The sequence below is a fragment of the Mus caroli genome, chromosome 2 (assembly GCF_900094665.2).
Source record: "Mus caroli chromosome 2, CAROLI_EIJ_v1.1, whole genome shotgun sequence".
Lineage (NCBI taxonomy): Eukaryota > Metazoa > Chordata > Mammalia > Rodentia > Muridae > Mus > Mus caroli.
In genome coordinates this window covers 160,592,436-160,608,282 of record NC_034571.1, presented here as the reverse complement: position 1 = coordinate 160,608,282, position 15,847 = coordinate 160,592,436, and the positions used below count along the sequence as shown (strand labels likewise).

The 15,847-nt window shown below is 52.8% G+C and overlaps 1 protein-coding gene across 5 annotated transcripts in view; it reads left to right on the top strand.

The window, feature by feature from the left end:
- The window catches only part of Atp9a (ATPase phospholipid transporting 9A (putative)), a 109,647-nt gene that overhangs the window by 81,955 nt on the left and 11,845 nt on the right, over nucleotides 1-15,847 (top strand). For all 5 annotated transcript variants that reach the window (XM_021182849.1, XM_021182833.1, XM_021182840.1 and 2 more), the window contains exons 15-22: nucleotides 574-735; nucleotides 8,096-8,188; nucleotides 8,786-8,869; nucleotides 9,616-9,786; nucleotides 12,473-12,571; nucleotides 13,207-13,296; nucleotides 13,388-13,532; nucleotides 14,313-14,377. In XM_021182849.1, the coding sequence (XP_021038508.1) occupies nucleotides 574-735; nucleotides 8,096-8,188; nucleotides 8,786-8,869; nucleotides 9,616-9,786; nucleotides 12,473-12,571; nucleotides 13,207-13,296; nucleotides 13,388-13,532; nucleotides 14,313-14,377 (909 nt within the window). The remainder of the gene's footprint in view (nucleotides 1-573; nucleotides 736-8,095; nucleotides 8,189-8,785; nucleotides 8,870-9,615; nucleotides 9,787-12,472; nucleotides 12,572-13,206; nucleotides 13,297-13,387; nucleotides 13,533-14,312; nucleotides 14,378-15,847) is intronic.

Below are 15,847 nucleotides of genomic sequence, written 5' to 3'. Positions count from 1 at the left end.
CCCCCCCCCCCCCTGGATCTTTGACCCAGACAGGATACAGGTTGCCTCCTGGCCTGGTCCTTGGAGCTTCTCCATCACTTGTGGGCAGTCCCATGAAATTTTGGGAGTCTCTGTTCCTGGCTGGTGGGCCAGTCTCCCTGGCTCTGTCCTTGGGGGGCTGTGCTATGCATGGAATCACCATAGGGGTCCCTGGGCTGTACCTCCAGGCTGCCAGTAGTATCTCCTTCCAAGTCGGGACAGCCACAAATGCTCCGAAAGCTGTTGTAAGCTCCTTTCAAAAATCTTCCCTCCTTTCCACTCGGGGAGTGGTGCAGAATCACCCACTAGAGACTAGAGCATGCCTAATGGACAGTGTACCCAGCCAAAGACAGCCAGGGTGAAGAGCCCCTTGCGCCCTGCCCTTTCTCGCCACATGGGTAGCAGGCTTGATGCAAAGCCTTCCAGAGATAACTGTGTGGTGACGGGGTACAGGGCAGTATCTGCCAGACCAGATGAGTCCCTTCTGTCCCCATCTTCCCTCCTTCTTCCGTGTTCACGTGCGGGGTGTCTGACCTTCCATGCTGTTGTTTCCAGGTGGCTCTGGTCCAGTGGACAGAAAGTGTGGGACTGACGCTGGTGGGTCGAGACCAGTCCTCCATGCAGCTGAGGACCCCTGGTGACCAGGTCCTGAATCTCACCATCCTGCAAGTCTTCCCGTTCACCTATGAGAGCAAGCGGATGGGCATCATCGTGCGGGTGAGTCCGGCCCTCTCCCGCCCCACAGCGGCCTCTTCCACTGAGTGTGCGAGTGGGTGTCAGCGGGCCGTAGGTCCTGCTGGGGCCTCTTCCACTGAGTGTGCAAGTGGGTGTCAGCGGGCCGTAGGTCCTTCTGGGGCTTCATTACTAACACCCAGATGGGTGAGGGAGTTTGAGTCCCTGCGCAGGAGGAAAATGAGCTCTTCCGGTGGACACGGCAGCTCAGCCCGCACCCCGGGGCGCGCCTGGCTTTGAAGCATTAAGCATGCTATCATCAGGGGCTCTCAGTGAGAGATTTCTCATTCCCAGTCAGAAAAAAAACTGCATTGTAAACTTATTCAGCGGATATGAGCAGGAGTCAGGGAAGAACATACTGTGTGTGTGTGTGTGTGTGTGTGTGTGTAACAGTCAGAGGACAACTTGCAGGAGTTGTCTTTCCTCCCGTGAGGATCCCAGGACTCAGGGTCACACTGTCAGACTTAGCAGCAAGCCCCTTAACCTGTTGGGCCAGCTTGCTGGTCCTCACCATTTTCCTTTCCTTTCTCTCTCTCTGTATTTTGCTATGTGGGAAGTTTAGCGTCTTGCACATACTAAACAAGCCAAACTCCCAGTCCCTATCTCTCCTCTCTTTCCCCTCTTCCCTCCCCCTCCCTCTCCCCCTCTCCTCTCTGAACTCAGGTTCTCTGGAAAGAGCGGGAGCTGTCCCTCCAGCCTGCCTCCTGTATTTCATAGATAGAACTCAGAGTCAGGCTCACATCTGCGGCTCAGTGCTTGTAAGGCTGAAGCAGGAGGTCACTGTAAGTTCAAGGCCAGCCTGTGTCATTCAGGGTGAGACCCTGCCTCCAAATAACAGGTGCGAGAAAAAAAAATCACAAACATAAAATAACCATTAAAACCATAACCATTTAACCATAACCATTTGCTATAGTTTGAATATATAGTGTTCCACAGGCTCCTGAGTCTGTACACACACAGAATATTCAATGAAAATATGATTATAGCTGGGGCAGTGGTGGCACATGTCTTTAATCCCAGCACTTGGGAGGCAGAGGCAGGCGGATTTCTGAGTTCCAGGACAGCCAGGGCTACACAGAGAAACTCTGTCTGAAAAAACAAAACAAAACAAAACAGAAAAAAGTTTAAGAAATGGTTAAGAGCACTGACTGCTTTTCCAGAGGTCCTGAGTTTAATTCCCAGCAACCACATGGTGGTTCAAAACCATTTATAATGGGGTCCAATGTTCTCTTCTGGTGTGTCTGAAGACAGCTACAGTGTACTCATATAAATAAAAATAAATCTTTTTGAAAGAAAGGAAGAAAGCAAGAAGGAAAGAAAGAAGGAAAGAAAGAGAAGAAAAGATTGGAGGGCTTGCTCAGTTTGAGAGCACTGTCTGCTCTTCCAGAGTCCCTAAGTTCAGCTCCCAGCACCCACTTGGTGGCTCTCTACATCAGTAATTTCAGTTCCAGGGATCCAGCGCCCTCTTCTGGCCTCTGAGCACACTGCATGCATATGTTGTACAGACAAACATGTTGGCAAAACAGCCACACAGATAAAAATAAATAAATCTTTAAAAAATAATTAAACCCTGCAACTGTCAAGCCACCTCACTCCTCCTACCCCCTTGCTCCCACCGGTCTGCGTCCTGCCCCTGGGGGTTTCCCCGTTTTGGACACTTCCATAAAAGGAATTGTGTAGTATGTGGCCTTTCGCTTCCTCCTTCGCAACAGGTTTCATGGCGCGTTTATTTTATCGTGTACCCCACTCTTTCCTTTTGTGGCTGTGTAGCATTTCATTGTTTGTCTGTATGGGTTAACTATCCTTTCTTCAGAATATCCATGACCAGCATGGAACATTTGCGTTTGATATTGCGCCAGCTTAGGGACGATCCTCAAATATTAACACGAAATCCACCTACACTTACTACACGCAGCAGCCTTCAGGTGATTTTAGACACCGCTTTTTAGGGTCATTTTAACTACATGCTGAGTCAAGTGTGGAATCTTCTGCTCATGGTGTTTTGTTGATGCACAAAGAATTCTGAAGCTCGGGGGCTGGGGGCTGCCTCAGTAGGTGAAGTGCTTGCTGTGCAAGACCTGCGTTTGATCCCCAGAACTCATGTGAAAAGGCTGGGTGTGGTGGTGTGCGCTTGCAGACCCTGTGCAAGGAAGGCAGGGGCAGGTGCATCCATCAGCATCCAGCAGGAGTGGTGGCCATCAGGGTGGTTCTAACAGTGAGGTGGCCATGGCGAGGGGACCACCAGCAACAGTCATCGGTAGCAGCCAGGCAGGTCTGGTGCGGTGTGGTGGTGGGGCTGGCCTCTGGGATTGGCATAAACTGGCTGGAGTCTGTTTACCGTAAGCTTACAAGTTAGTTGTGTGATTTGTGCAACAGAGGAGGAAACCGAGGTATGGAAAGCCTGAAGAAGAGCCCCTGAGTTCACACAGGGAGGTCATGGGTCAGAGTGCAGCCCCAGGCTGCTGGGGCTTAGAAGACGTGGATGGGAAGGCATGGCCCTAGGTCTGTGCTGGGGCGCTGTATAACTATGCATGCTACTAGATTGCCCCACAGGTGAATTAAAAGCACAAGGCTTGTGTTGTCTAACAGCGTCTGTGGACCAGGAATCTGGGTACAGCTTGGTTCAGTGTCTCAAAGGCTGGCCTCTTGGGACAAGGCTCACTTACCCCACAGCTTCAGTGGGCTGCATGACGGGGCAGACAGTTACACGGAGGCCACCCTCAGCTACTGCTCCGTGGGTCTCTCCCTGGGTTAGCATCCTGTCAGCGGGCTTCACCTTAGTGGGAGTGTGAAGAAGCTGGAAGCCGCAATCATTAACCAGCCTCAGAGGAGACAGGCCATCCCGTTAGCCTTCCTCTCTTGACAAGAGTGAGTTGTGGGTCCAGCACATCTCCAGGGGGCTGGGGACAGGGCTGCCTCCTCCATCCAGGGACGATGGCAGTGGTTCTGTGAACCACTTCTCTGCAGACCCAATGACAGGCTGTGGTGTGCTCCAAAACATCCTGTCTGAGCTGACTTAGATCCCAGATGCCAGTTGGGACTTTATGACCCTGCGGGACACATGTCGTTGGTAAATGTCAGGCAGGGCAGCTCCCTCCCACACAGCTGCAGCTCTTCCTAGGGGCTGACCCTTGGGTCCCCAGGACACAGCTGGGCTCAAAGCTATCAGTGACTGAGTCCCCCGGGTGGGTGTTTCCCGGAGTTAGTCATCGCCGTCCACAGTCACTCTCACTTGGTTCCAGACAGTATTTTTCAAGTTCTAAGGGCCACGGACTCTGCTGAGGTCATTTGAGTGTTGAATCATCAGATAGTCCCCAGTGTCCCACTCTGAGAATAAACGGAGCCGCACATACCGCCCTTCCTTTAGCTGTGACGGAATCTTGTTTCCAGACATGTATCATACTTTGTGAGCGGTGGCTATGTCTTCCCACGCAAGGTACAGAGTCCACTTGGCTTCCCAGGTCTGCTTTTACTTCAGGATAGAACGCCCCTCCCCCTGCCTAGATGATGATGGTGGTGGTGGTGGTGGTGATGATGATGAAGAAGAAGAGCTTCTTCAACAACAGTTAAGGGTCTTATAGGAAGGGAAATCAAGACAGGTATGATTCACACCAGCAGTCCTCGCACTTCAGAGACGAGGGCAGGAGGATTGCCATGAGCTGGGGGCCAGCAATTCACCATACCAAGGGCCTTCATGTCAGTCTTTTTCCTAAGCCTATGAGTATAACTATTCGTATGCATTTAATAAACGTAGCCTCTAACTTTATCTCAGGCTAGCTTGCCTACTCCTTACGTGTGTGTGTGTGTGTGTCTATGTGTGTGTACACACACAGTCGAAGTTTTATTATGCCATTAAGGCACCTTTTGCTGATTTTAATGTCTACATGGAATTCTGATGGAGGAAGATTTTTTCATTTACTTCTTTTGATTTTTTTTTTTTAATTGCATGCATGCATGTCTGTTCTAGGTCTTTTCCATTTTTAAAAAAGATTTTACTTATTTTATTCTATACGTAAGAGTGTGTTGCTTGTAAGGATGTAACGGACACAACATGCCTGGCTCCCTTGGAGCTTATAAGAGGGCGTTGGATTCCCTGGGACTGGAGTTACAGAGGGTTGTGAGCCACTGTGTGGGAACTGAACCAGGGACCTCTGTAAGAGCAGCCAGTGCTCTTTGCCTTGGCGCCGTCTCTTCAGCCTGTGTGTTTTAGATTATTAACTGTGAATGCTGATCCCTTTAAAACTGCACGGTGCACGTGTGAAGGTGAGAGGATAGTTTGAGGGCATTGGTTCGCTCTTCCCACCGTGTGGGTTCTAGGGGTCAGACTCATCAGCTTTGGTATTTCCCGCCCCTGCCTGTCTGTTCCTCCATTTCCAGCTCTGGGGTGGCTTCTTTGTACCGACCACACCACGCTTGCTTGCCCAGCTCAGTGTGTCTCGCTCTAGTGACATTTGAGTAAGCTCACCGCGTGCTCACAGCCTGTTCCCACAGTCCCCCTTTCCTCCTTGTCTGTCTGAGAGCATGCCTCCTGAGGGGTCATGTAAGATCAAGGAAGCCAGGACTTCTCTGCACATCTCTCAGAAGGAACTGTGTGTCCCACATTGTACAATGCATCCTATTCAGCTCCCTGTAGTCAGGTGTCAGATAGACTACAAGGGGACAGGGCAACAGGACTCAACCAGCCCATCTCTGTCTGTTTATGGTATCATCTCACCCTAGTATGGGAACACGGTAAACCGGGCATGAACTGGGTGGGAGGGAATGACTCACAGAGGAGATAATGGCTAGCATGTTTATATTGGACGGAAAGATGGAGCTGGCCGGAGCCCCTCTGGTAAAGGAAGCTGGGTGGGGGTGACCTTTCCTGCAGCCGTGGTATTTAGCACCACTCTCAGGAAGGGGAAGGGATAAAACCCCCCTTTCATGTTCTCTTGGCCTGCAGGCTAGTCTTCCTGGGCAGAGCATGCAATTGGCCATACTCAAAATGTAGATGCCTCTGCTTGGCCGGGGGAAGATTGAATCCATGTCTCCCTGATAGCTGGGCTGTGCTTAAAGGCATTCCAAGATCATCATCATCATCATCTTCTTCTTCTTCTTCTTCTTCTTCTTCTTCTTCTTCTTCTTCTTCTTCTTCTTCTTCTTCTTCTTCTTCTNTTCTTCTTCTTCTTCTTCTTCTTCTTCTTCTTCTTCTTCTTCTTCTTCTTCTTCTTCTTCTTCTCCTTCTCCTTCTCCTCCTCCTCCTCCTCCTCCTCCTCCTCCTCCTCCGTTTATTTATTATAAGTACACTGTAGCTGTCTTCAGACACACCAGAAGAAGACATCAAATCCCATTACCATGTGGTTGCTGGGAATTGAACTTGGGACCTCTGGAAAAGCAGTCAGTGCTCTTAACCGCTGAGCCATCTCTCCAGCCCTCAAGATTTTTTTTTTAAAGGAGGAGCTGTACCCTTAGTTAACTTCGGGCAGCACATCTTTGTGTGTGTGTGTGTGTGTGTGTGTGTGTGCGCGCGCGCGCGCACTATTGTGTGGAGGCCATGGACTGATGTCCAGCATCAGCCTCACTTGCCCTCTACCTGGCTTTTTGAGACAGGTTCTCTCAGTGACCTTGGACCTCCTCCTCCTCATCCACTCACTTAGAAGGACTGGCCGACAGGTGGCAGGGCTATCTCTGCCTGCCTTCCCAGTGTGGGACTGCAGCTGTATGTCATGGCCAGCTTCTCCCTCCTCCTCCCCCCTCCCTCTGCTCTCCCTCTTTCTAAACATAGAGAGATAGAGATATATGGGGATCCAAACTCGGTTCTCAGGTCTTTGTGGTTGTGACAAGCCCTTTACCCATGGGGCCATCTCCTGAGCTCCTGTAATTTGTAGTCAGAGGCAGCTTTGTAGGTATCTCTCTGTGGCTTCCCAGTGTAGTAAGATGTATGCCCAAAGTATTGGCTCACTCTGCTCTTCATGCCCAGTGTCCCCGCCTTCGGTCCCCCAGCATCCCTCAGAGGCAGTGTCTCTGCTTCAGTTGCTGAGGTGTGGCACCCGAAGACGAGTTCTTGATTGTGTGGCCACCTTGGGCATTCTGGGATATGTGGCAGCAGCTGTGGCCTCTCTGCAGCCTACCCACAGAGCTGTGGCAGGAGGTGGTGTCTGTCACATGTTGCCTGTTGTAAATCGGGAGCTGAGCCTTTTCCCCCCCACAGTGGAGTGGATGCCATGTTCCATGCGATCTTGCTCCGTCCATGGTGGTCAGTACATAGCACTTCCTGTGCATACAGCACTTCCTGCTTGACAGACGAAGGAACTGAGGCAGAGAGAGGAGATATGGTTCACCCAGTGTTCCTGATTTGAGAGCTGGCACCAGGCCAAGTATTCGATGCCTCTCAGGTCTCAGAGTCAGGAGAACCAAAATATGAGAGGCCATTATCTGTGGGTGTGCTCCTCCTGCAGGGCTCTGTGGTGATGCGGGTGTCCAGCCTGTGGCCTGTGGGCACATGAGTCCCAGGATGACTAGGCATGGGACCTGACACATCCTGGGATGACAGTCTCAGGATGGAAAGCAGGTGTGTCCTCAGAGGACACTTCCTAGTATTTGGAGAGAATATGGGTTATCACGGGGGGGGGGGTGTCACTCCTGGCTGCTGGTGGAGGCCCCATCACTGCCTGCCATCCTGCTAGGCCCAGGGTGGCCCCAAATGCAAACAGTGCTGAGGTGCGCAGGGCCCTGAACTGTCTCCCTGTTGTTTATGGAGCACAGTCAGCCACTGCCTTACAGTGCATGGGTACAATTGAAACAAGCCTCTGAGTGTGGGTAGTTCTGGTGGGAATGGCAACAACTTCCCAAACAAAGTCTTGGCTCTCTTTGATCTGGCTTTATCACTTAACAGTATTCCCAGTACTCCCAGCTGAGCTTGCCTCTGCCTTCCGTGGCCTTTGCCCGAGTGAGCCAACCCTCCCCATGGTGTTTAACTTTGGCCAAGTGTAAGAGCTCTGGGAGGCTGGAGATATGCTGGAGCAATAAGAACATCGGCTTCTCTTTCAGAGGACACCAGTTCAATTCCCAGCACCCACACGTAGATCAGAAACCTCTGTGATTCCAGGCCTAGGGGACCCAGGTGCACTCTTCTGGTCTCCAAGGACACCAGGTATAGATGTAGTACTCAGACATCCATGGAGGCAGAACACCGTGCATACAAAATAAATACATCAAAAATATATATTAAAAAAAAACAAGCAAAAACTGTTTAAAAGGCCTGGGCTCTTTAAAGTGCTCTGCACACCGCCTGTCACAGGAAGCAAGTGAGGCCTGGGGACTGGTGTTTGCCCGCAAGCGCCTCACTTCCCGTGCCTCTTTCCAGGATGAGTCCACGGGGGAAATCACGTTCTACATGAAGGGAGCAGACGTCGTCATGGCTGGCATCGTCCAGTACAACGACTGGCTGGAGGAGGAGGTGAGCCTGGGGCAGTGAGTTGAAGAAGGGTCTCGGGAGCCCTGTACTGCAGAGGCAGAGCCTCGCAGGAGCCAGTGGGTGGGTCTGTGTGGTTGCTTATTAGCTGTGGCTACGGCACTATCTACCTTGGAGGGAGGAGCCCTCAGCTGCAGGCTCACACCCACCATTCAGCAATGAAGTTTCCTCTGGGGGACTGCAGACAAGGTGCTCACAAGGCTAGTAGGGGCACACAGATGGACGGCAGGCAGGCCTGGGTGTCTTAACCATGGGGCCATGCTTTAGCTTGTTCTGTGGCTCCCATGTTTGGGGTGCACACAGGAGCAGTGGCAGCATAGCCATGGTTTTGTCCGCCAAGCCGTCCGTCCTTGTATATAACCTTACAGCGTGGATCTGGGCATTGGAACATGCTGTGCTGGCCACAGAAGCCCATGCGGGTGCGAGGCTCAGCCTCCCGCTTGCCCCTCTGCTGTTCCAGCTAGATGCTTGGCTCTGGGGACTGTAGCTCTAGGGGAAAGCAGTGTTCGGCTTCCCTGGGGCAGTCTCAGACCTGAGTCTCAGCACAGCTCCCCGCTGATCTGGTTGCTGTCTGCTTTGCAGTGTGGCAACATGGCCCGGGAGGGACTACGTGTGCTGGTGGTAGCCAAGAAGTCCCTCACAGAGGAGCAGTACCAAGACTTTGAAGTAAGTGACTCGTGAGACCTTTGCCTTGCATCCCTGACCCACCTCCTTAGTCACCTCTCCCAGGGACACACCTTCTTGCTCTTCCACGGTGGCCTCCTGGTCTTTTTGAGCACACCAGCTTCCCTGTTAGAGCGGGGACTTTGCGCATGCCATTTGCGCAGCCTGGGGCTCACTCGTGGCCCGCCTCTTCACTTTATGTTCACACGTTGCCTCTTCAAGAAGCCTTCCCAAACTCCCTGTCACTTTCCGCTCATCTCTCCGGTGATAACCTTCATCATCACCTACTTTAGGAAGGTTTGAAGTAGATCACCTACCTGTTCTTTACCTCCTGTCCTGCCTCTGTCTGTCTGTCTCAGTCTCATTACTCTTTTGAGACAGGATTTTGCTTGTAGCCCAGGCTGGCCTGGTCTCCTCCCACCTCAGCTTCCTGAGAGCTGAGGTAACTGATTTGAGCCAGGAGCCAGCCTTTTCTATAAAATAAGCAGGTTAGAGCTCCGTTCTGCCTCTACTCTGCTGGCTGTTCTCTGCATCTATAGATTATTTCCCCAGTGAAAGGAACTTGTCTGGCTAATGCCTGTGTCTCTGGTACCTGGCACAAGGTGACAGGAATGAGTGCCAGATAAAGGGAGTAAGTGGGTCAGGTTGAAGTCAGTCATCTCCAGGAGACCAGTGGTCACCTCTTAGAGGCCCTGCTGACCAGGGTGGCACAGCATGGTGTGCTGCAGCCTCACCTCTCCACTCCCCAGGCCCGCTACGTCCAGGCCAAGCTGAGTGTGCATGACCGCTCACTGAAGGTGGCCACGGTGATCGAGAGCCTGGAGATGGAGATGGAGCTGCTGTGCCTGACTGGCGTGGAGGACCAGCTGCAGGCTGATGTCAGGCCCACGCTGGAGACGCTGCGTAATGCCGGCATCAAGGTAGGGCTGCCAGTGACCCAGAGCTCGGCCAGAGCTGGCAGCAGGGGGAAGATCTTCAGCAAGACGTTGAGGGTTGAAGGCCAGTCATGGTACTGCACGCCTGCTTCTCAGCACATGGAAGTCAGTGGTAGAATCTCAAGTTCAGGGCCAGCCTGGGATAAAGCGAAGAAATGAAGAAGAGATGGGAGGTGGGCGGGGAGACCAGAGCACCCCACCCCTGATGGCCTGGCTTGGGAGAACATCTTACATGACTGCTTCTCTTGGCTGGCTAGTGGCTGACTGTTGCTCTGGCCCAGTGTGAAAGGGGCGCCCACCCCATAAGAGCAAACTTCTGTATTCAGCTGCTGTTGGGGTGGAAACAATCCAGACAGCTATCCTGCAGGGCCAGTAGAGGGCGTCTGAGGACCAGTGAGCTCTTGAGGGAGTGCCTGAGAGCAGGCACACTTTGATTCTGCAGGTCCAGGCCATTGCTCAGAGGACATTGGCACAGGCTGTCCTCGAACTCCTGACCCTCCCACTTTGTCCTGTGTGCCAGGATTGTACTTGTGTGTCTCTTTTTATGTGGTCCTGGGATGGACCTCGGGGGTCTCTCTAGGGGAGCTCTCTACTCAGTGAGCCACAGCCCAGCCCTCAGGGTAGCCTTCTCATTCTTTTTAGTGTGTGTGCATGGTATGTGTATATGCACATGTGTGCTGTGTGTGTATATATGCACATGAGTGTGGTGTGTTTGTGTGCGCATGTACTCGCACGTGTGTGTGTGTGTGTGGTGTATATGCACATGTGAGTGTGGTGTGTATGTGTTCACGCGAGTGTGGTATGTGTGTCTGTGTACGCATGTGTGTACATATGCATGTGTGTGTGGTATGTGTATATGTGAGTGTGGGGTATGTGTGCGCATGTGCTCGCACATGTGTATGCATATGTGCCTGTGTGCACATGTGTGTGTGGTATGTATGTGTGGTGGGTGTGTCTGTGTATGACTGTGTGGGTGTGGGTGCACATGTGTGTGCATGGTATGTATGTGTGGTGTGTGTGTCTGTGTATGACTGGGTGTGGCTGTGGGTGCACATGTGTGTGTGTGGTATGTATGTGTGGTGTGTGTGTCTGTGTATGACTGGGTGTGGCTGTGGGTGTATGCATCCGTGGTGTGTACACACAGAGGAGGGCATGAAGCATTTTCCTCTGCCCCTTCCCTTGGTACTCTCTCGAGACAGGCTCTCTTGCTGACCCTGGAGGTGGACTGCCTGCTGGCAGGCCCAGTAACCCTCCTGTGTCTGTTGCTCCCCTGACCCCAGCACTGTGGTTATAGGCATGCAGGGCTATCTTCAGCTTCCTCCGTGGTGCCAACACAGCAACCGCTCTGCCGAGCTGCCTCCCCAGCCTGTCAGCAGGCAGGCACAGCACAGACGGATGAGGCTACCACATCTGGCCACACAGTCAGCTCTCTGTGAAGTTGAGGAGTGTGCTCTAGCAGGGGCATAGCGCAGCACATACGCTGTGCTCTTACATGGTCAGTTAGTAAGTGCCACACGTGACTGATGGCAATAGTGTGACCTCAGTAGCACTGGCTACCCATTAGAGTGTGCTGGGTCCTGACGTCACACTGGCTCCTGTGCCACTCAGTACCAGGAGAGTGTCAGCTCCATTGTAGTCTTATAGGCTCACTGTCATGTGGGGTTGCAGCCTTCACTGACCACTCCTAGCAACCATAGGGCAGTTTACCTTCAATCGCGGGGACTCTGTGCCCTCCTCTGGCCTCCAAGGGCACCAAACACTCATAGTTCATAGGCCTACACACATGCAAAATACTCATACACATAAATAAAGCTAAATCTTCAAAAGATCAGGGATGGGTGAGGAGCCGGTGGTCCCACAGTAACAGTGGACACTGGGTGGCAGGCCAGCCTCACACAGTGTGTATCTGTGTGTGTGTGAGTGTCTGTGTCTGTGTGTGTATCTGTGTGTGTGTCTCTCTGTGTGTGTGTGTCTGTGTGTGTGAGTATCTCTGTGTGTGTCTCTGTGTGTGCATGAGTGTGTCTATGAGGTGAAGCAGCTGGCACTGGACCCTCAGGGTCTTAGGAACCTACCTCTGTCTGGATCCCTCCTGTCACCCTGTGAGAGACAGGCTCTGTGGGGCACAGCTAATTCCATCTGTGTCCGCCAGAACTTAATCCCTCTGCTCATTCCTTATTGCTCACTCTCTTTCCGGCAGCCAGCCACTGGGCAGCCGGTCGCTTCAGGTTTTTTGCTCTTGAGATGCAGCCCAGGTTGGTCTCGAATTCACAACCCTCCTGCCTCTGTCCTGACTGCTGGGACTACAGACATTTACCAATATATATCTACTGCCAATAGTTCACTTTTATTTTATTGGTTTTTTGTTTGTTTTGAGGTTGTGGGTGTTCTTAATATGTAGCCTAGGCTAGCCCCAAATTCATAGCAGTCCTCCTGCCTCAGCCTCCTGAGTGCTAGGATTATAGTTGTGCCCCACCACATCGCATTCCAACTGGCTCTTTCTCCAGCAAACAGTCAGCCTTTGTTTTACTAGCAGCAGCCCCAAAGGCTGTCTGTGGGGATCACAGGGACTGAGTCTCAGGAGGTTTGGTGTTCTTGTGAGCCTCACTGCCCCAAGGGACAGGCTGGCTTCAGAGCGCCAACCCTCAGGACTGTCTGCCTGTTGTGATTTCAGGTTTGGATGCTAACAGGGGACAAGCTGGAGACAGCCACGTGCACAGCCAAGAACGCACATCTGGTGACCAGAAACCAAGACATCCATGTTTTCCGACTGGTAAAGCATCGTGCTGGGGCCCTGTGGGGTGAAGTTGTGTTTGTCCTGTAACCTGTAACCTGGGATGAGGAGCAGCCACTGGTGGCCTCGGGTGGCAGTGTAGGTTACTGAATGGCTGGGGGACCCAGGTGAGCATCTCTTCAGCTTGTGCCGTGGGACTCCACCACGCAAAGCCTTGCACTCTTGAACTCCGACCCTTTTGTGCTCTGGGGAGCAGAGGAAAGTTAGGTCCCGGAGCTGCTTTGGGCATTGCCAGTAGCCAAGCGTGCTGGCCAGAGCCCATAGCAGCAGCCTTGGTAAAAGGTGATACAGGGCCACTCCCCAGGGCTCTGTTGCACAACTCCTTACTGACAGACATGTCCTGGCTTCCGTCTCCCCGAGGTGCAAGGTTGAGAGTAAATTCAGGGGGTCCTCATGGCTCCTGTCCCCATCAGACTATGTGCAGGTTTTAGTCCTTGGAAAGTGGCAAAGGATGAGAGGCATCATATGAACAGGCTTCAGGGCCCACAGCATCCTTTAGTTATTGCTGGTGACAGGAAGGAAGGGTGTTGTCTACACAGCTCTTAGAGGCCAGTGCCCATCTTGTCTGGCCATTTCCAGAGAGCCGAACCTTCTCCACCTCTGTCCCCTTTCAGGTGACCAACCGCGGGGAGGCCCACCTGGAGCTGAATGCCTTCCGCAGGAAGCATGACTGTGCCCTGGTCATCTCTGGAGACTCCCTGGAGGTGAGCGCTGGGCACTTAGGCTATGGGCTGCAGGGAGGTTGGCGCCATCACCTGACCCTGCCCCCTGCTCCCACCCTCACCTCTTGCCCAGGTTTGTCTCAAATACTATGAGTACGAGTTCATGGAGCTGGCCTGCCAGTGCCCGGCTGTGGTGTGCTGCCGCTGTGCCCCGACCCAGAAGGCCCAGATTGTCCGGCTGCTCCAGGAACGCACCGGGAAGCTCACCTGTGCAGTGGGTAAGCTTGCCTGGGTGGGAGGAGGAGCCCTCCCGCCCGGGGAAGATTTCAGGCTTGCCTGGGTGGTGGCACTCAGTTGCCTGAGGCCCTGCCCTGTGACATCCTGTCCTGTAGATGCTCTGAGCTTTCCTTTTCACAAGGAGCCTGAGTTCTGCTGCTGTGAGACAGACTCCTGGGCCTCTTGGCTTAGGTGGCAGACACTTGGTTGCAGACACTGCTGCTCCTGTTAGTGCGTCCTTCGAGAGAGAGGAGACCAAACGTGCCAAAAGGGAAGGGTCTTTGCATGCAGCAGATGACCGTGGCATTCCAGGGGGGGTGCGGGCCCCATGCTGAAGTTCAGATCCGGTTCAACCCTCTCAACCCCATGGTCACTGACTGATCCCCTGTGGCTTCCTTTACCTGCTTGCGCCTTCATTCGCACCTCAGCACGATGGGGAACGGCAGTGGCAGCCTTCTCATCCAAGTGTGCAAAGACGAAAATATGGGGAGTGCTTCCTGGGGATACCTGTGGGCCGGTTACCACTGGCAGTAGCCATCATCTTGGGATGAGGGCCTGCGGTGGTTGTAGATGCTGGCCACTGCCACTGCTTAGCGTTTCACCCTGGCAAGCCACCTGGTCTCCGACACACAATCTCTTTTGAGAGTGGCTGGATGCGTTGTGCGGGACATAGTCCACACTCAGTGGAAGGCAGGTCTTGGATCGTCACTGTGAGAATGCCAAGTGTGAGCTGTCCCTCTCACGTCTCCACATTTTCTACCTCTCCTCTGTGTTCTGCACAGGGGACGGAGGCAATGACGTCAGCATGATCCAGGAATCTGACTGCGGCGTGGGCGTGGAGGGCAAGGTGAGTGTGGGGGCATCCACTCTGCCTCCATAGCGCAAGTTTCTAGTCAGTTTTCTTCTTGTTTTCCTTCATTCTTTTATTTGAAGCGGGGTCTCATGTATCCCAGGCTGCTGAGGGCGACCATGAACTGCAGTTCCTCCTGCTTCTCCGAGGCTCGTCCTGCCACGCTGTCTGCTTGTGGTTCTAGGGTGGAGGGAGGCGGGGGGGGGGACCCCATATCTAGAATCTGTACAGATTTCTTAAGTGTAGGTTTAAGAAGCATGATTGAGCGAGCTGCGGTGGTTCACGCCTCTAATTCCAGTGCTTATGATATAGAGGCGAGAAAGTTGTGGCCAGTTCCAGCCAGCCATAGCTCACAGAGCAAGACTCTATCTCAGAAAGCCCAAAAGGAGGTGGGGGCCAGGGAAGGCGTGGGGGCGTGGGGCGTGGGCCTGAGAGGAGCTCAGGCATGGTTAAAGCGTGTGCTGCCGCTGTAGCAGAGGACTGCATTTTGGTTCCCAGATCTAGCAGTTCATACTCACAGCCGCCATAATTCTAGCTCCAGGGAACCCGGAGCCCTCTTCTGCCCTCAAGGGCAATGTGGTCTTGTGCACATACCTACTCCCACGAAAGCACACACACACACACACACACACATACACACACACACACGCACACAGGCACACAATTAAAGATAAAACAAATCTCTGAATCCTTTTATTGATTGCTAGATACAAATAGAACTTTTCCCCTTCTGTCAAAATTTACATCATGATTCCTTTGGGTTCCACTGTGTAAGAGCGGCGAGTTCTCAGCTCAGTGGAAGTAAATAACTGAAGGTGTAGGCCCACCCTGCCTCTTAGTCGCACCCAGCTAGTAACACTGGGTGGTCTTCCTCCCAGAAGGACTTTCCGCGCAGTGCTGGTTGTGGGTGCGTGTGCGTTTGTCATAGATGCTGTCTACACATACTTGACGCATGCATATATATTATCTTCATGTATACTTTTAAATTAACGACACACCACGCCCTCCATCCTGCAGCTCGCTTCTGTCTGCTACATGTAAGATTCCTCTCTCCAGCAGAGACAGGACAGCTCTCGCTTCTAATCCTCAGTCTAATTTATTATTATTGTTTCAGAAATCTCTCACCTGGTGCTTTTACCTCACCAGCTCTCTGCTCGGGAGCAGGCTTGTTATCAAGGCTGTCGTCTCTGAACCGTCCGTGGCAGCATCCTTCTTACCGCATCAGCACTCATCCTTGGGCGATGCGGATTGGTGCTTGGGCCTGACTTAAAGGCTTTAGTCCCAGTTCAGCAAAACTCAGTGCTGTAGCTTTCTTTTTTGACCTGGGAGTGTGGCTCGTGGGTGAGAGAGCTTGTGCTGCAAGCGTGGGGACCTGGGGTCCCATCCCCTGCACCCACATAAAACATGGAGCAAGCCGGGCTTGGTGGCACACGCCTTTAATCCCAGCACTCGGGAGGCAGAGGCAGG